Below are 19,394 nucleotides of genomic sequence, written 5' to 3' on the forward strand. Positions count from 1 at the left end.
CCTGAAAAAGTGTAGATTCCTCAGATACATATTTTAATTTCTAGAATAAACACACAAACACACAAATGTTTGATTAACCCAAAAGGAGACAGGTGATCTGAGTATTTTGGCTGTGTAACAAACCACCACAAACATAGAGATGTGCAACAGTAATTTATTTTGCTCATATATTCTGTGGGTCAGGAATTAGGACTGGACTCAGTGGGATCTGCTTGTCCCTATACCATGATGTCTGGTATCTGAACTGGAAGATCAAAGGCAGGGGGATAAAATCAGCAGAAGGCTTATTTTTTCATGTCTGGGAGTTGATGCTGGCTCACACCTGGGGGCATCATTTCTCCTATATTGGGGTCTCAAAGTGGACTTATGGCATGGACTAGTTTGGGCTTCCTCACAGATTGATCTGTGTTCCAAGGGCAAACCTCCTGAGAAAAAACCAAGTGGAGACTATATCCTTTTTTATAATAGACTAGAGGTCCGGTGCACAAAAATTTGTGCACTGCGGCAGGGGGTGTCCCTCAGCCCTGCCTGTGCCCTCTCGCAGTCTGGGACCCCTTGGGGGATGACTACCTGCTGGCTTAGGCCCGCTTCTTGGGGGATTGGGCCTAAGCTGGCAGACAGACATCCCTCTGGCAGCTCGGGAGCCCCCGGGGGATGTCCACTTGCCAGCGGGGAGCAGACCTAAGCTGCAGTCGGACATCCTTAGTGCTGCTGAAGAGGCGGGAGAGGCTCCCACCACCACCGCTGTACTGGCAGCCATCAGCCTGGTTTGTGGCTGAGCAGAGCTCCCCATGTAGGAGCGCACTGACCACCAGGGGGCAGCTCCTGCATTGAGCATCTGCCCCTGGTGGTCAGTGTGTGTCATAGTGACCAGTCATTCCCAGGCTTTCTGCTGTTAGGGTTAATTTGCATATTACCCTTTTATTATATAGGATAGAGGCCTGATGCATGTGTGGGGGCCAGCTGGTTTGCCCTGAAGGGTGTCTGGGATCAGGGTGGGGGTCCCACTGTGGTGCCTGGCCAGCCTGGGTGAGGGGCTGATGGCTGTTTGCAGGCTGGCCAAGCCCCCCAGCGGGGACCCTCACACCATGAGGGTGTGGCCAGCTTGGGTGAGGGGCTGATGGCTTTTTTCAGGCTGGCCACAGCCCATTCAGGGTGGGGGTCCCCGCTGGGGTGCCTGGCCAGCCTGGGTGAGGGGCTGATGGCTGTTTGCAGGTTGGCCACAGCCCCTTCAGGGTGGGGGTCCCCACTGGGGTGCCTGGCCAGCCTGGGTGAGGGGCTGAGGGCCGTTTTCAGGCTGTCCACACCCCCTTCAGGGTGGGGGGTCCTGCTGGGGTGCTTGGACAGTCTGGGTGAGGGACTGATGGCTGTTTGCAGGCTGCCCAAGGCCCCCAACCACCCAAGCTCCCAGTGGAGGCTGGCTAGAAGCAGGTATCTTGGATTTATTTGTCTTCTATAATTGAAACTTTGTTGCCTTGAGCAGAGGCCACAGCCGGCCAGGGCAGGCGGGAAGCTTGGCTTCCTCCATTGCTGGGGCAACCAAGCCTCCTGCTTGCTCCAGCTCCGTGGCTGCCGGCCGCCATCTTGGTTGGGTTAATTTGCATATGGTCACTCTGATTGGCTGGTGGGCATGGCTTGGGGTGTAGCAGAGGTGCAGTCAATTTGCATGTTTCTCTTTTATTAGATTAGATTTGGAGGTCATATTGCACAAATCTCTGGCACATTGTATTGCTTATAGCAGTTACAAGTCCCCATCAAAGTTCAAATAGAGAGAACATAGCCCACAGACAAGGCTGTCTGGGTTGCAGGCCACTCCAGTGTGAGATGCCCCTCTGGTCGGGAGGATGGGGAGGCCCAAGGCTCATGGACCCCCATGGCTGCCTTAAAGGAGGGCTGGCCGCCCTCCCCACGGGGTGGAGGGCATCCTGTGAGCAGAAGGTGTTCGTGGGCTGTGGGTGTTAGGCCTGTAACCCAACTTCCAGTGATGAGGAAGCCCCACCACTCTGCGTGAGGAGCCAGGTAGCCCAGCCAGTATGGCTCAATGGTCAGGTGACCCAGGGGGCGCGGTGTCTGGAAAGGTAGGGGGAGTGCCTGTGGGACCAGCCTGAAGTGGTTAGGAGGTGAACCAGGGCCTCGGGATCACCCGGAAGTGGTCAGGTCAGCCAGGATTTGTTGGGTCCGGATGACCAGCTGGAAGTGGTTACATCACCCAAAGGGAGGGGCCAGGTGGACAGACGGAAGTGCTGATGTGACCCCTGGGTGGGCTGGGCCCAGGTGAACACACAGAGGTGGTCAGGTCAGCAAGGGGGTGGGGCCCAGGGACCAGCTGGAGTGGGGACGTCATTGAGGGGAAGGGTCCAGGTCAACCACCAGAAGTGATGACGTGACTGCGGGGGTGGGCTTGGCCTGGGCACAGGTGAAGGCCCGGAAGTGGTCAGGTCAGCAAAGGGGCAGGTCCCGGGGACCAGCGGGCCTGGCGACGTCATCGAGAGGGAGGGGCCAGGTGGACAGCCGGAAGTGGTGACCTGACCCCCTGGGTGGGCTGGGCTCAGGTGGACACCAAGAAGTGGTCAGGTGGGCCAGGACTTGGGGCCCGCTCAACAGCTGGAGGTGGTCAGGTGGACAGGCTGGTGGGGCCAGGTGAGTGCGGAGGAGAGTCATAAGAGGACACGAAATACCAACTGTCCTGTGGTCCCAGACTCTGGATGGCACCGAGGAGGTCCCTGTCCTCAAGGAAGGGCGTCCCCGTGAATGAGGCAGAAAGCTTGCCCTCAGGGCCTGGCCATCAGTAAGTGACTCTGGAGGGGACAGGACACGGCTCCCAGAATGGAAAGGGTGTTACATAGTGGCGCTCGTGGTTCTTAGGCCTTCAGACGAGACTTCTATCAGCTTTCCTCAGTTCCAGCTTGCCAATTGCAGCTCTTCAGCTTCTACAGTTTCATGAGCCAATTCCTTGTAGTAAATGTATTTCTCTGTATACATTCTGTTGCTGTTGTTTCTTTGGAGAACCCCAACTAATACAGATTTGGGTACTGACTGGTTAGTAAACTAACGAATGTAAGATCACCTAGTTGATCTTAATGTCACTGGACAAAGTGAAGAAGAAAAGGATGAACTCGGGCATTTTAATTCCAAGCTTATGTGCCCATAAATGATCTGAAAGCCTCTATGTGTGCTCTGAAGAATATCCTTATCTCCTCTAGCCACAGGGCTGAGATTGCTAAAAATCAAACCCAGAATCTTATCTTGTGACTGGCTGGATTACAGTGCAGGTTGAACGCCCAGCCTCACCAGGTGCTCACTGTTGAAGTGAGAGCATTGAATGGGGAAGGTACACCATAAAGTTAATGTGAGAATTAAATCAGGTAACTCGTGAAAAGCCTTAGCAGAGTTTTTAGTATGCAGTAAACACTCAATAAGCATTTTTGTGTCTGCATTTCTGTAAAATAGGTGGCTTATTGTCAGCTCATCTCCACTCAGAAGGTGACTCTACTCACCATAGATTTCACTTCTCACTATCCCATCATCACAAAGAAAATGTAACACAGTCACCTCTCACTACAATACATAATCCTCAGGTTATATATATTATGTGAGCTTACAAAATTTTAAAAGTCTAATAAATAAATTCAAAATGGTTACTGATTTTTAATTCCTCTCACTCAATTTTCTTTTTAAAATTTCAGCTGTGCAATTTATCCTACTATACTGCCTCAGTCCAGGTCAAGGGAGAGTGTCCACGATCCTGATAGTCTTCAGTACAAATAAGAGACAAGCCCACAGTCCGTAGCTTAAACAAATAAGGAAATTTATTGAATCCAATAACAAAAAATCCAAAGGTTAAACAGCTATGAAAACAACATAATTAGAGCCCTAGTTCCATTCCCTGCAACTCATTTGGCTCAGAGCTTGTGTATTGGTTTTGTCCTTGGTCTGGCTGCTCTCATGGCCCCAATATATCCTCAGTCTTAAGACAGAACAACATCCAAAGGGAAAACCTCCCATATCTTTGTTTTCTAAGACAAGGAAAACTTCACCCCAAATTCCCAAATGTCTCTCTCAATCTCCATTATCTTCAGATGTCTCTGACATCTCATTGGCCAGAATGATGTCACATGTCCAAGCCTACACTAATCACTGGATGAAGAGAAAAGACCAATATGATTGGTCCACACCAATTAACACTCACCTGTGTGGGCTGGAGTTAAGTCTAGAATTCTCCAAGCACAGGAACCCAATTAGATACTACTAGAAAGGAGGAAGGTTAGGCTACCAAGAAATATATGCAGCACAGATTTCAAAACCAATAACACTTTCTACCTGAAGCAACAGAAGTCTGTGAAGAGCACATACGAAGAATGAGAGAAAAATACCCAGTCATGCTTAAAACATGACAATGAAACAATAGAGTGGCAAGCCTCAGAGATAAAGAAAATCCAGAGACTGTTTAGGGCTGACAGGTCTAGAATTACTTGTGTATTAAGAGGCACATAAACTGTTGTCTTTTGTCTAACCACCATAGAAAGGGAATCTGATAGGGTAAAAATCACTGGGACTCACATATGTACTTAAATAGGAAAATAACAAGTCTTCCACATATGAATTTAAACCAAAGGGACTTCTGCAGGCAGGCAAAGGATACATGGAAGGAGGGAATAGCTTGGAGAATCAAAATGTCTGGACAAGACAGTTCAGGAGTAATCTTTGTCCATAGGTTACAGAAAACACTTGAAATGTGGTTTCACCAGAAGAACACTCCCCACAGCTTTCATTTGTTATGAAGATTATTAAGGAAAAGCAGGTGGGGCAAACCATGCTGTTGGGCAATTCAATAGCCCTTGTTAGTAATGGATCTCATTTTTGTTCACTGTCCACCAAATGGACATGTTCTTCAATGGATGCTTGGCTCTCTCCATACCCATGGGTAGTAAATCTTGATTGTCTAAGATGTTATGGTGGTCTCATTTCCCATGCCTGTGATTGTTTTAGGCATGAACATGGGATAATTTTTGGCCCATAGACTATCAAGCAAAATAAAACAGAAATAATAGACTCACTCCTGGCCACATTTTGATGGACTCAAAGAACACTAAGAACAAACAGAAAATTGTAAAAAGCTTTCAAAGAAAGAAGGAAAAAACCCACAAAGGCGTAATAATCAGACTTCTCATTGGGGATGCATTTATTTTAAAGAAATAGAAATTGATGAACCAGATTTGACTGATAACCAAACCAAAAGCTATTCTTAGAAAAGATCATTAGAATAGACAAGTATTTGGTGAGTCAAACTAAGAGGAAAAGGAGATAGCATATAAATAAACAACAAAGGCACTTGATTAAATTCAATCCCATTCCTGATTGAAATTGTAATAAGAAATATATTTTGGGAATAAAAAGAAGCATCCTATTCTAAAAAAAAAGAAAAAGTAAAGTATCAACTGGAAATCTATAGCAAGCATTACACTTGCCAAAATAAAAAGACCAGAGCACTGAGGGAAAATAATTGTTAACATCAAATTCTATATGAAGAGTTCAGATGACAGTCTGATCCCTCCATTGCAAATTTTTCATGCAACGAAGTTGTGAAGAAACCAGGTCAGTTGGTAATCAACTTGTAAAGAGACCACGTCGCCCTAACCGGTTTGGCTCAGTGAATAGAGGGTCGGCCTGCGATCTGAAAGGTCCCAAGTTCAATTCCAGTCAAAGGCATGTACCTTGGTTGTGGGCACATCCCCAGTTGGGTGTGTGCAGAAGGCAGCTGATCGATGTTTCTCTCTCATCGATGTTTCTAACTCTCTATCCCCCTCCCTTCCTCTCTGTAAAAAATCAATAAAATATATTTTAAAAAAATAATGAGACCACGTCATGGAATGACCCACAATCTGGATTTGTTTGACTGTCTTTTTGTAAGTGCCATTTAATTTGTTCTCTAGCCACCACATTAATAAGACACTTGATCTAAAGGCTTGTTTAAGTTCAAATTCAACAGTGTTGTTAGAGGTAGTTCTGGGCATTCTAACTTACATCTCATCATGAAGCACATAACATCAAATTGACCATTTTTAGAGATGCTAACTTTGATAGGAGAGTTCAGGTGGTGGCAATACCCGGACTGAAGACATCCCTAACAGGGGTACAAAAGATTCAGTTTGCATTGAAATAGCAACATTTCCTGGTGCATATACACTAATATTTAATTTACAAAAATTCAAAGTACATACAAATTTGTCATAAATGCTTCAGAGGCACCTATGCCCTAGTCCAGCCGTGGGCAAACTATGGCCCGCGGGCCGGATCCGGCCTGATTGAAATGAATAAAAATAAAAAAATAAAAAGACCGTACCCTTTTATGTAATGATGTTTACTTTGAATTTATATTAGTTCACACAAACACTCCATCCATGCTTTTGTTCCAGCCCTCCGGTCCAGTTTAAGAACCCATTGTGGCCCTCGAGTCAAAAAGTTTGCCCACCCCTGCCCTAGTCCTTTGATTTCGTCCTGTTTTCTTGCAGTTCATTCAAGATGATTGTGAATATAGAGAAATCAGAAGGGCCCCTCTCCTCACCACATCCCTGCCTTATCCTCCTCCATCTCAGCCTCAGCGCTTGCTCAGAGTTGGCTTCTGGTTTGAGTGAGGTGTTGCCTGAAGAATTTCTGGATCTCTCCCCAGGCATGCTCCTGGGCTGCAGCATGCGCAGCGGGGTCTCCTCCCCAGAGCAGGGGTTGAGAAAAGGAGTAATTATAGGAACCGGCAATGGGGTTATTAAGGGGAGCAGAAACGGGGTAAATACGGGATGCGTAGCACAGGGGTGCATAGGGCGGCTCTAGAAGGTGGCCTGCCCCTGGGTACAGCAGCATCCTTCCATTGCTTCTCCCATGGCTCTTCAGCTGCTCCAGGGCCTGCTTAGCATATTCTTTGCTATTGACCGATTGGTCATCCTCTCCTATAATGAAGAGGATCTGACCCTGGGCATTTTCAATAGGAAACACACTCCGCTGATTCAGCTTCTCCCTGGGGTCCCCCCTGTAGTGGAGGAGGCTCACAGCCCCTGAGACGTGCACCTGCATACGCTCCAGAAACGAGGGAATGGGTGACATAACCAGACCCCTGTACCTGAACGGAAAGTCATAGAGGGCAGTAGGCCCATTGATGCAGACTGTGGCGACCACCTGCTTCAGGAAGCAGGCCATGGCCAGCCCGATCTCTGCACCTTTGCTCACGGAAAGCACTCCGATGCCTGGCCCTCGGATCTGAAACACAAAATGAAGGGAACCCATGGCAGGCCATCCACTGAGAAGCCGGGCCACAGGCCACTAGCTAGTATGACGGACATTAGAACAAGTGAGGAGGGAGTCCTGGCACTCTGGGTCACCAGCTTTTGCAACTGTGAACACTACCCACCTCCCCTCTCTAAGCCTATTGTCTTTCGGGGATGATAGTATTACGTACCTTGCAGGATTGTTATTAAGGCTCAAGGGAAACAATAGAAATAAACACTCTTTATCAAAGGCAGAGTTCTGTAAAAGCCCGAAGGATCTAATGCACCAGCAACAATCTACATCCTAAAAGCAGAGGCAGGTGAGCTTTCTGAAGAATCAAATTCTTCTCTCCAGCTAGGAAAAGAGGTTTCCTGGGTTCTTTCAAATAATATGTCAGTGTCGTTCCTATTTAAGTAGCATTTTACAGCTACAGAGGTTTTGACATCCATAAACCCAAAGGCTAATCCTAATGAGAAAAGACTTGAATTCTACCGACAGGTGAATTTCAGCACCAGTCCAAGAGGAAAAGCAGTAGGTCAGAGGAGTGGGTTCTTCCTTCTATTGTAGGCTGAGGAGGCAGAGGGGAGGAAAGGGTCTGAGAGACAAGGGAGGAAAGGACCAGCATTCTGGGTAGACTACAGCAAAGACATAGCCACCTGGTAAGTTATTTTGCTCACAATTGTATTCCCAACACCCTTCTGTCATGACAATCACCTGATAAAACATTGAAGAGCCCATTGTAAATAAAAATCAAGCACTTTTTAAAAAATATATATTTTATGATATTTTTACGGAGAGGAAGAGAGAGGGATAGAGAGAAACAGTGATCAGCTGCCTCCTGCACACCTCCTACAGGGGATGTGCCCACAACCAAGGTACATGCCCTTGACTGGAATGGAACCTGAGACCTTTCAGTCCGCAGGCAAACGCTCTATCCACTGAGCCAAACTGGTTAGGGCAAAGCAAGCACTTAAAAGGCAAGAAGTCTTGGCTTCTGCCCATTGAAAATAATCATAATATATCCACCCTTTTTTTCTTGTCTTTTTCTTCACTGGGTACTTAGTAAGCACTAAGCTGATCTCCAATCAATCCCACAGTTCCCTAAGGCAGATATGAGCATCAATCCTACAAGGTAGATAATAGCATTCCCATTTTAACTGTAAACTGTTGTACTATGACCAGGTTTAAACAGACTGCTAACATGATCAGAACAGACATCGGAGATTTTTTTAATTTGTCTTTTGCTATAAGGTAACAAGGTAAAATGAAAAAATTTTTAAATACCTTGGGATGAGCTAGTAGCAAGTTGGCAGCTTCCTCAAAATATTCCAGGTCCACCTCCTTCAGTAGCTTGGGCAGGTCTTCATAGGCAAAGTATGCTAATGCCAGGACTGCAAAGCCATGGGCAGCCAGCAGGCTGGCTCGGAATTCAATTAGACCCCCTATGCCCCCAAACAAATCCAAGATTCCTGGGAAAGGGCCTTCCCCTGAGAACAGCAAAGAGAGGAGAGAATGAGATTAGAAAGAGGGAGAAGAGGGTCAAGCAGAGAGCACAGGCGGAGCAAAATGAATTCCACCTTCACACACAAACACACAAGGGCAAGTTCGTTTTAATAGATCATGGGACATACTAGTCCTCCAATACTTTGATGCCCTTTGATTTTGTCTTTATGTCCATCAACACTGTTTCCTCCACCACCAAGACCAGTCTCACCTGGAGGGAGAAAAAGGGCTCCCCGCACGCGGCCTTCTCGGATGGGCACCCGCTGCGTCCCGGGGCTGCTGAACCAGCGCTGCACCACCTGGCTGGCCCGGGGCTGAGCCGTGGCTGAATCTTGGGAGCAAACTGAGTCGTATAAGTCCAGAGTGACCAAAAAGGGGCTGTTCACATCCCTCTTAAGCAGCCTCCCAAAAGGCCTGTCAGGCTTCATCGACCAGAAGAGGCCCATGGGATGGACCCCCACATAGTCGCCTCCAACTGCAGGAGCCTGCTTCAGGTCCAGCTCACCAGCCTCGTCAGCCCTGTAGAAGGCTTTGGACCGGTACAGGTGTCCCTTCTCATCCTTCAGAGATGCCGCGAGGGTCACCAGCTGCAACGGAGGCAGGCCTGTCGCTCGGATGTGCACGGGCTCATCAGAAAGCGCACTGGCTGGGGTGGCTGTCAGCTGGGACATTGGAGACTGCCCTGCAGTGGAAGAGGAGGCTTTGCATTGGAGAAAATTCCAAGGGAAAAGTCCAGACCAGGCTTGTGTGAGGTCCAGCCAAGTTAGATTTCTGGAGGCGGTACAAGGTCTGCTGAACATTTCGAGGAGGGTGAGGAAACTGCAGAGAGTGCCCATTATTCTCATTTAAATAGGAGGAAGCAGGTTAAGTGACACGTCAAAGTCTCATAAATAATTAATAGTAGAACTGGAAATTCAAGCTGGGTCTGGCACCACTGTCTCCTGTCTTATCCATTATATAACAGTGTGTTAAATCTTAGTTGTGTGGTTTTAAGACATTTGAGCTTTAATTCCTCAGTGGAGGTAATATCCGTGGGACCAATTTCACAGGGTGTTTACTGGAACCCAAAGGTGCATGAGGAAGGGCTTAGAGGACGACCAGTGCTGATTTTCTTACTCCTGACTACCTGGGCTACAGGCACATAAACACAAAATATACTGTGGTGTGTTTACTTTCTGTCTCTAAGCTCTCCCTGCCCTTGTAAATCTGACCTCCCGCTCTATCACAGTTCCTATTATTGGTTCCTTTTAAGGGAAAATAAAACTTTATTATCTTGTCTCTATGTTTGTAGTAAAGAAACTATAATGTATATTTGATCAGCCATTTCTTACTCTGCTCAATTATGAGGAAAATTTGGGGTGTTCCTTTCTTACCTTCCTACCTTCCTTTTCTTCTTTCCTCCTTTCTTTCTTTCTTTCTTTCCTCCTTTCTTTCTTTCTTTCTTTTTTCTTTCTTTCTCTCTTCCTCTCCTTCCTTCCTTTTTTCAAATCCACATTTTTCAAAGGATTTAAACCTATTTACAGACAAACAAATACAGAGTAAAATAAAAATAAAATAGGGACCTGGGAAAATATGAACTAGAATCAGAGGCATTGATAAAAGAAAACCTGGAGCATGAAAAGTAGAGTATTTTGTGGGCTGTGAGTTTGGCACTGAAGTCGTGAAAACCAAAGGAAAAAAGGCAACCCAACCTGGTCAGCGTTGTTCTAAGTATTCTCGTAGAAACAGTTACCACTTCCTCAGGGAGAAGAAAAGAGTGAGGTCTTCCCAAAATATGGCTCTGAAAAAAAAATTATTCTATGAGACTCTGAAACAGGTCTGCAGTGTGGGGGTTTTCCCAATAATATCTTCTCACACATTGTAGCAGTACGTGTCCCCTCAAAAGTTTGATTCTCCAAGGGATCCTTAATTTTTTATGGGGGAATATGAATTCAAGACTTTCAGGGCTAGATTTGTGAATAGAAAAGCCTTGAGGAAATAAACTGGCAGAGACCGAAAAGGGGCTCTTGGTGTCCAGTCCTTCACTGTGGAAAGAGAGTCATTGGAGGAAGGCGATGGTCAAGAGGAAAGTGCCTTTCTGCACTTTTTCTTTTAAAATATATTTTATTGATTTTTTTACAGAGAGGAAGGGAGAGGGATAGAGAGTTAGAAACATCGATGAGCAAGAAACATCGATCAGCTGCCTCCTGCATGCCCCCCACTGGGGATGTGCCCGCAGCCAAGGTACATGCCCTTGACCGGAATCGAACCTGGGACCCTTGAGTCCACAGGCCGACGCTCTATCCACTGAGCCAAACCGGTTAGGGCATGCACTTTTTTTAAAGTGATTTTCTTCAAAGCCCTCACTCCCTCCCAACCTGATCTCCTATCAATAACCAGCATACTTGTCATGTTGTGTAAACCTAAAGTCTTGGACCATTTGAGTTAATTGAATAATTGTAAATGTTTTTCCTCAATACCCGGAAGGTTCTTAACAGAAGACGGTGGCATCACTTCAGACTTCATGGGTCTTTTATTCATGTTAGTGAGATGGGACAATCATTTTAAAAATCCCATGTCCCATGTAGCATTTTGATGCTCTGTGGGTATTTTCTGATCTGATCCTTCCTGCAAGCCTCTATATCTACTGTTTCCTTTGTCTCCCCCAAAGGAGATCGTAAAGAAGGGACCAGTGATTTCCCCTATTTTACAAATCCATTCCCAGGTCTTCTTGTTCTTTTCTTTCTCAAAACTTCTATACAAAGTATTGACTCTAACAGATTCTATTTTCAAGTTGAATTAATTTGAATTGTTTCCGTACCCACTCTCCAGCAGGCATCCCGCCTCTGTTCTGATCCTCCCAAGTGGACTACATGCTAAAACTTTAAGGATCCTATTGATACTCATGTATCATACCATGTACATGCTTGGGAGCTATGAGATTCATAATGTGCACGAAAATAATAACACCAGAAATGTAATAAAAGTACTCTACTTAAATAGTGCTTTAGTAATAATATAAGATGTTGAGATTTCTTCCCCAAGACCTGATTCCTCTTTATCTGAGAATTGCTCCACAAAAGCCCAGAAAATAACTCTCAGTACCTACGTTTATACCACATGACCTCAACCCTGGGGTCATTGTGATTGGATCAGGTCCAGATCCGTGATTCAAGACTTGCCAGGGGTGTTCTCCTCCCACCAATTTAGAATTGAAACTCAGAGATCACTGGTCACTCTATCAGGGTCAGGACAAAGGTGAGGCAAAAGGGCACCTAGGTAGCAAAATGTATTGGCATTGCCAAGCCCCTCAAATTCTGAAAGTTTGGATCCCAGGAGCCTCTTGCCTCATCCTAGTCCTGGTCCTGGACTCTTTGTATGTGGCTAACTTCCCAACATTCAGAAGCTATACCCAGGTAATCACAGAAAGCCTGTCTTGGGGTCGAGTGTGGGAGCTGAGGAGAGAGGGACAGAGACAGAAATGAGATTATTTTTACCTTGAGAAACCCCTGTTCCAGGACAGCACAGCACTTTGCATCTCACTCCCCCAGCCCTTCAGGGCAGAGCTGCAGGCTCTAGGACCATTTTGCTGCAGGCCAGAGCAGCTTCTCACCACAGGCTAGGTCCCAGCTGTGTGGAAATCATAGGTCTCCTTTTGTTTCAGAACTGCCCTTTGGGGTGTGAGACAAGGACCCTGAGAGCTGGCACCTTTAGCTATGCTTGTAAGTATCAGGTTGTCTGAATCTAAACAGGGTTTATTATTTCCTTATTAGCTACATCTCTCCATTTTAGCCACATGCAGCTAATCAAATTTCAGTTCATTAAAAATAAAATTTAAAATGTAATGACTCACCCACACCGTATTTTAACTGCTCATTAGGCACAGTTAACTAGTGGCTACTGCCTTGGACAATGTAGATATAGACTATTTTCATCATTATAGAATAGTCTATTGGATAGCACTACTCTAGATGATAAATTATTCCTCAAGGGCAGGAATTATACCTTGTTCAGCACTCTATTCCTTGATTTCCAAAATACTGCCTGGCACATATTAATTGCTCAGTAAATGTTTGAGGAATTAAATTTTTTTTTAATGATAGGTAAGAGAGCAAAAAAAAAAAAAAATTGAGTGAAACTTCTCAGAGAGGATGAAGAAGAATAGAAACCTAGTTGAATTTTGATACACTACTACTGAAGTTGGGAGACTCCTCAAAGTCCAATATAAAATTGCCAGACTTCCCCACTTCTTTGCAGCAGAAAGCAGAACCCTGCACACTGCAAAGTTTGAATGAAACCAAGGATAGGAAGCAACAACACAGAGGCCAAGAAACCACAACTGAGCCGCCTCCCGCGGGATTAGCCTTGTTGTTGGAGAGGGAGCCCTCAGCAATAGGGATGCAACCTGATAGGGGCTGAGAGCTTAAGGCCACATTGTTGAGCTGGTTCCAGACCCCCACATTCCCAGGGGGAAATGGAGCAAGTCTATGCCCGCCAGGAGAACTCAGAGGAAGGGCAGTTAAAAACTGGCCAAACACCAACAGACGGGTGGACTGCGGGGGGGGCAGGACACAAAAAATAAGAGAGAGCCAAAGGTCACCCGTAGGAGTTAACATGCCTAATCAAGAAACACCAATTTCATTTCCTTTAGGAGCCTAATGCCTTTCTTTCTTCATCAGGAGGACGTCCCCCACCCCCTCCTTCCAAGCAAAAAAATCTTAAAAACAATGTCTTGAGTCAAGAAACAATCTCTCCATAGATTCACATGAACTGGACCCTGAATTTTGCAGCCAAGTATTTCTGATCAATAACCCCCCCTGAGGATGTGAATCCATGGGCCCTCTGGGAACTGTGCTACCTGCTGAGAGGAGAGAAACACACACAGCACAATGAAAGCCGCCTTCCCAGGGACCATTTCTGCCCTACCCTGACAGCCCTGCTTCCCCAAACACTCACCCTGAATTCCCCTGCAGGAAGCAGTCTGGAGCAGAATGCGTGTTGAGCCCGACTGCACACACGGGACACTTGCCTGTTGCCCTCTAACTTGTATTATTCACTCAAAACACGCTAATTTATATTGTTCAAAACACACCAGCCTTCTGTTCAAAGGTCAAATTGTCTCCACAGAAACGGCAAGCAGCACTTTCGCTTTAAGGCCCCAGTAGGTGGCGGGTCTGGGCAGAGGCTGTGTAGAAGTTTCCTATTTGATCACACAGCTCTGGTTTTCAGTCCTTGGCTCCACCTCTCAACTCCCAGCTCTAGTCTCCTTCGCTTCAGTTCCTTCTGGATCTTCTCCTCTAAGCCTGTGGCCTCTTAGGCAGCTGCCTTTTTGGTGGCTTTTAAAAAGATGAATCCCAAATACCCATCTTCAGAGCAGTGTGGGTTTTAGACTCCCTGGCAATACTGGGGTGGGGTGGGTGGAGACACTTTGTAAAATATGTGATTAAAGTATATGATAACCACTATGCAGTACACCTGAAACTAGTACAAAATATTAACTGCAAAGTGTAATTTAAAAATAAAATTTAAAGTTTTTTAAAATATATGTATATAGCCCTGGGGGGGGGGGGGTTGGGGGGGGGGGGGTTCTTAGCTGGTTGGCGACATCCACTGCACCAAAAGGTTGCCAGTTCAATGTTGCACTCTCATATCAGAGTGTCTCTATCTCTGGCCAGACCTGAAAAGTGTAGATTCCTCAGATACATATTTTAATTTCTAGAATAAACACACAAACACATACAAATATTTGATTAACCCAAAAGGAGACAGGTGATCTGAGTATTTTGGCTGTGTAACAAACCACCACAAACGTAGAGATGTGCAACAGTAATTTATTTTGCTCATATATTCTGTGGGTCAGGAATTAGGACTGGACTCAGTGGGATCTGCTTGTCCCTGTACCATGCTGTCTGGTATCTGAACTGGAAGATCAAAGGCAGGGGGATAAAATCAGCAGAAGGCTTATTTTTTCATGTCTGGGAGTTGATGCTGGCTCACACCTGGGGGCGTCATTTCTCCTATATTGGGGTCTCAAAGTGGACTTATGGCTTGGACTAGTTTGGGCTTCCTCACAGCTTGATCTGTGTTCCAAGGGCAAACCTCCTGAGAAAAAACCAAGTGGAGACTATATCCCTTTTTATCACAGATTTGGAGGTCATATTGCATAAATCTCGGGCACATTATATTGCTTGTAGCAGTTACAAGTCCCCATCAAAGTTCAAATAGAGAGAACATAGCCCACAGACAGGATTGTCTGGGTCGCAGGCCCCTCCAGTGTGAGATGCCCCTCTGGTCGGGAGGATGGGGAGGCCCGTGGTCCATGGACTCCCATGGCTGCCTTAAAGGAGGGCTGGCCGCCCTCCCCACGGGCTGAAGGGCATCCTGTGAGCAGCAGGTGTTCGTGGGCTGTGGGTGTTAGGCCTTTAACCCAACTTCCAGTGATGGGGAAGCCCCACCCCTCTGCGTGAGGAGCCAGGTAGCCCCGCCAGTGTCTCACTGGTCAGGTGACCCAGGGGGCGCGGTGTCTGGAAAGGTAGGGGAGTGCCTGTGGGACCAGCCTGACGTGGTTAGGTGAACCAGGGCCTTGGGATCACCCGGAAGTGGTCAGGTCAGCAAGGCGTTGGGGCCCGATGACCAGCTGGCTGGAAGTGGTGGCGTCATCCAGAGGGAGGGGCCAGGTGGATCGCCGGAAGTGGTGACCGCAGGGGAGGGCGGGGCCCAGGTGAAGGCCCGGAGGTGGTCAGGTCAGCAAGGAGGTGGGGCCCAGGGACCAGCTGGAAGTGGTGATGTCGTCCACAGCCAGAAGTGATGAGGTGACCACAGGGGTGGGCTGGGCCCTGGGCCCAGGTGAAGCCTCGGGAGTGGGCAGGTCAGAAAGTGTGTGGGGCACAGGAACCAGCGGGACCTGCGGACATCGAGGGGGAGGGGCCAGGTGGACACCGGAAGTGCTGATATGACTGCAGGGGTGAGCTGTGCCCAGGTGAAGGCATGGAGGTGGTCAGGTCAGCAAGGAGGTGGGGCGCAGGGACCAGCTGGACGTGGTGACGTCGTCAAGGAGGAGGGGCCAGGTGGACAGCCGGAAGTGGTGACCTGACCCCCTGGGTGGGCTGGGCCCAGGAGGACACCTGGAAGTGGTCAGGTGAGCCAGGGCTTGGAGCCCGCTCAACAGCCGGAGGTGGTCAGGTGGACAGGCTGGTGGGGCCAGGTAAGTGCGGAGGAGAGTCACAAGAGGACACAAAATACCAACTGTCCTGTGGTCCCAGACTCTGGGTGGCACCAAGGAGGTCCCCGTCCTCAAGGAAGGGCGTCCCCGTGAATGAGGCAGAAAGCTGGCTCCCAGAATGGACAGGGTGTTCAGGGCCCTAACACAGCTCTGTCCCTGATTCCAACGCAGGGCTGTCCGGGTCGCAGGCCACTCCAGTGTGAGATGCCCCTCTGGTCGGGAGGATGGGGTGGCCGAGGCCCATGGACCCCCATGGCTGCCTCAGAGGAGGGCAGGCGGCCCCGGCTTGCCACCCTCCCCACGGGGTGGAGGGCATCCTGTGAGCAGCAGGTGTTCGTGGGCTGTGGGTGTTAGGCCTTTAACCCAACTTCCAGCAATGGGGAAGCCCCACCCCTCTGCGTAAGGAGCCAGGTAGCGCCGCCAGTGTCTCACTGGTCAGGTGACCCAGGGGGCACGGTGTCTGGGAAGGTAGGGGAGTGCCTGTGGGACCAGCCTGACGTGGTTAGGTCACAGGAGTGGGCAAACTTTTTGACTCGAGGGCCACAATGGGTTCTTAAACTGGACCGGAGGGCCGGAACAAAAGCATGGATGGCGTGTTTGTGTGAACTAATATAAATTCAAAGTAAACATCATTACATAAAAGGGTACGGTCTTTTTTTTTTTTTAGTTTTATTCATTTCAAACAGGCCGGATCCGGCCCGTAGGCCGTAGTTTGCCCACGGCTGGGTGAACCAGGGCCTTGGGATCACCCGGAAGTGGTCAGGTCAGCAAGGGGTTGGGGCCGATGACCAGCTGGCTGGAAGTGGTGAGTCATCCAGGGGGAGGGGCCAGGTGGATCGCCCTGACCGAAAGGGTGAGCTGGGCCCAGGTGAAGGCCCGGAGGGGGTCAGGGACCAGCTGGAAGTGGTGATGTCGTCGAGGGGGCGGGGCAGGTCCACTGCCAGAAGTGATGAGGTGACAGCTGGGGTGGGCTGGGCCCAGGGAATCCTGGAAGTGGTCAGGTAAGGCAGGGCTCTGGCCAGGTCAATAGCTGGAGGTGGTCAAGTGGACAGGCTGGTGGTGCCACGTGAATGCGGATGATGGTCACAAGCAGACACACACACCCATAGACCCTTCCTCATATTGGGAGAAATATTAGTTACATTGTTTTCAAAAAAGCATGTGGACCCTAGCCAGTTTGGCTCAGTGGATAGAGCATTGGCCTTTGAAGTGAAGGATCCTGGTTTGATTCCAGTGAAGGGCATCTATCTCGTTTTCAGGCTCCCAGTCCTGATGGGGTAGGGGGGAGGGGGTGTGTATGTGGAAGACAATGAATGGATATGTCTCTCTCACATTAGTGTTTCTCTCAATCTCTCCCTCTGCCTTCCACTCTCTATAAAAATCAATGGAAAAATATCCTTGGGTGGATTAAAAAATTAAAAAAAATGTTTAAAAAAAGCTTATGGGATGAAATACATTTGTATATGCACGTCTATTTGTTCAGCTGTCTTTGGGAAATATAATCTGCCACAATAGGAAAAGGGGAATAAAAGAATAAATAATAAAGGGCTATGTATATCAGTATAGGGGGAAAAAGTATGTTATGGCATTGTCCATGGTTTCAGGCATCCTCTGGGGGTCTTGGAACATATCCCACTTAGATATGTTATTCTCTAGCCATATCTAAAGTCTGAACAAAAAATAATTCCTGATTAATCACATCCTCGTTTAACCATTTTGTCATTCAGAACCATTTGAGAAGTTTCTACAAATTAAGTACCCTAAGTGTACAAATACTCACTGCCCTACTGGATATTCATAGGTACTCAAGGGCACTTTTGAAAAGTTATAGGAAAAAAAAAAGAGTTTGAAATAAACACTATCTCTTTTAAAGAGAACACCCATTTATAGAATCTGGTATATTTGTTACAGAAAAAGTCCCAGCACTTTATAATTGGCACATATTCTTTTTTTTTTTTCATTTATAATACTTACACAAGGAAATGACAAGGCAGAAAAACAAATTTCACCTTTAAAAACACAACACAATTCAAGAAATCTACTTTAATTTCAATAGAGGTTACTTCAGAATGAACAGAATCATTCTGTACTATTTGCAGTTGTGCAGGAAACCAAACAGTGAAACATCTTTCCATAACATCCTCCACAGACTTTCATATTTCCATCATACATGTCTAATCTCTTTCCTCAACTGTGTATATATACTCATATAATACTACCCTAGATTTAAGAGCAGTGACAATACGAAAACATTTTCTTGCCTATGAAGAATACAGCCACTTCTGAACACGCCATAGCCTTATATTTTAAACCCAAGTTAGTGTCTGGAGAAGAAAGTTTTCATAAATTATTCATGACCTGATTCTATTTTTTAAAGTTTCAGCAAATATGAAAAAAAAAAAAAGAACATCTTGACATCTTGTTAATTGTCAATTGATGATGTTATGAGAAGGAAAAAAAAATCGTTTTTCCACAGAGCAAGTGGTTTTGGAGAACAGTTCTGATAGTATTTCAAAGTATCAAAAGGTCTGATAGGTGGCCTCCTTGTTGGGGGGAGGGGGGCGGGGAGATGATTACAATAATTTCAGTTCCTCTTCTAAATCGCTCAGTAGCCCCACGTGATTTTTATATTGGGAGGCAGATTGCTGGCCACAAGGTCATCAAATTTAGATCCATCCTGAACAGGCACCTTATAGAACTCGAGAACATCCCGGACCCTGCACATCTCATGGAGCCTGGAGTTAGGCACTGCGTGGCCCAAGTCATCAGCTAAACGTGCCAAGAAATTGAACTTCAGGCGCCCGTCTTCCAGGGAGATGTCCTGCCAATTGCTAGGAGCAGATGAGCCAAAAACGTCTTGGACTCTCGATTGCAAACGGCTCTGGAGATCTTCAGGAGGTACGTACGTTCGGCTGCGTAAGGGCGGGCACGCCAGGACGGGTTCTGTCTTCACCTCCTCTACCGCCTCAGCCACCACTGGCTTTTTCTGTTCTCTGCAATGATCAAAACCTAGTACGTGAATCTCTGGCTCAGGGTGTGAGTGAAGCTGACAAACACCACACGTGGATGCCCCCCCCCCCCCCCTCCCCCGGCTCGCGGAGACCGGCGCTGAAGCCCAACTCGGAACCCTCACACACTAGCCAGGCGCAGGAGCAGGGTCCCATCTCAACAGCACGGCATTCCCTTTGGCATTCGTCCCTTCATCTTCCTCCGTGTCTTCCCTTACTTTCCATGACTCTGACCCACCACCTAAACTTTCGCTTTACCTGAATCGAGACCAAAATTCTCGACGTGGGACGCCTGCGATGATCCACGTGAGGCCTTTTCTCCAAACACCGGGCACTGAGACCGCTGCCATCTCCGCAGAGAGCTACGCGACGGAGCTCCGCCCCCGGCCGGCAGTGACGCTCCAAGACTAGCCAATCGGGTG

General features: G+C 47.4%; 2 protein-coding genes across 5 annotated transcripts; both read right to left on the reverse strand.

Annotated features, from left to right (window-relative positions):
• Nucleotides 1-5,158: 5,158 nt before the first annotated feature.
• Nucleotides 5,159-13,919, reverse strand: LOC132212209 (acyl-coenzyme A amino acid N-acyltransferase 2-like). 4 transcript variants are annotated; one of them, XM_059657502.1, is made up of 6 exons: nucleotides 13,699-13,919; nucleotides 10,145-10,543; nucleotides 8,975-9,445; nucleotides 8,545-8,747; nucleotides 6,473-7,251; nucleotides 5,159-6,249 (listed from the first exon to the last, which is right to left on the reverse strand). In XM_059657502.1, the coding sequence occupies exons 3-5, from the start codon at nucleotides 9,432-9,434 to the stop codon at nucleotides 6,610-6,612; spliced, it is 1,305 nt and encodes a 434-aa protein (XP_059513485.1). In that variant the 5' UTR covers nucleotides 9,435-9,445; nucleotides 10,145-10,543; nucleotides 13,699-13,919; the 3' UTR covers nucleotides 5,159-6,249; nucleotides 6,473-6,609. The 4 variants fall into 4 exon arrangements, with proteins under 4 accessions (XP_059513485.1, XP_059513486.1, XP_059513487.1 ...); XM_059657503.1 differs by having other exon boundaries at nucleotides 10,455-10,543; nucleotides 13,699-13,918; XM_059657504.1 differs by lacking the exon at nucleotides 10,145-10,543 and having other exon boundaries at nucleotides 13,699-13,918.
• Nucleotides 13,920-17,992: 4,073 nt separating this feature from the next.
• Nucleotides 17,993-19,384, reverse strand: MRPL50 (mitochondrial ribosomal protein L50). The gene is made up of 2 exons (XM_059657520.1): nucleotides 19,231-19,384; nucleotides 17,993-18,957 (listed from the first exon to the last, which is right to left on the reverse strand). Exons 1-2 carry the CDS (start codon nucleotides 19,320-19,322, stop codon nucleotides 18,570-18,572), a joined length of 480 nt encoding a protein of 159 aa, XP_059513503.1. The 5' UTR covers nucleotides 19,323-19,384; the 3' UTR covers nucleotides 17,993-18,569.
• Nucleotides 19,385-19,394: the final 10 nt, after the last annotated feature.

The sequence above is a fragment of the Myotis daubentonii genome, chromosome 11 (genome assembly GCF_963259705.1).
Source record: "Myotis daubentonii chromosome 11, mMyoDau2.1, whole genome shotgun sequence".
In the NCBI taxonomy this organism is placed as follows: Eukaryota; Metazoa; Chordata; class Mammalia; order Chiroptera; family Vespertilionidae; genus Myotis; species Myotis daubentonii.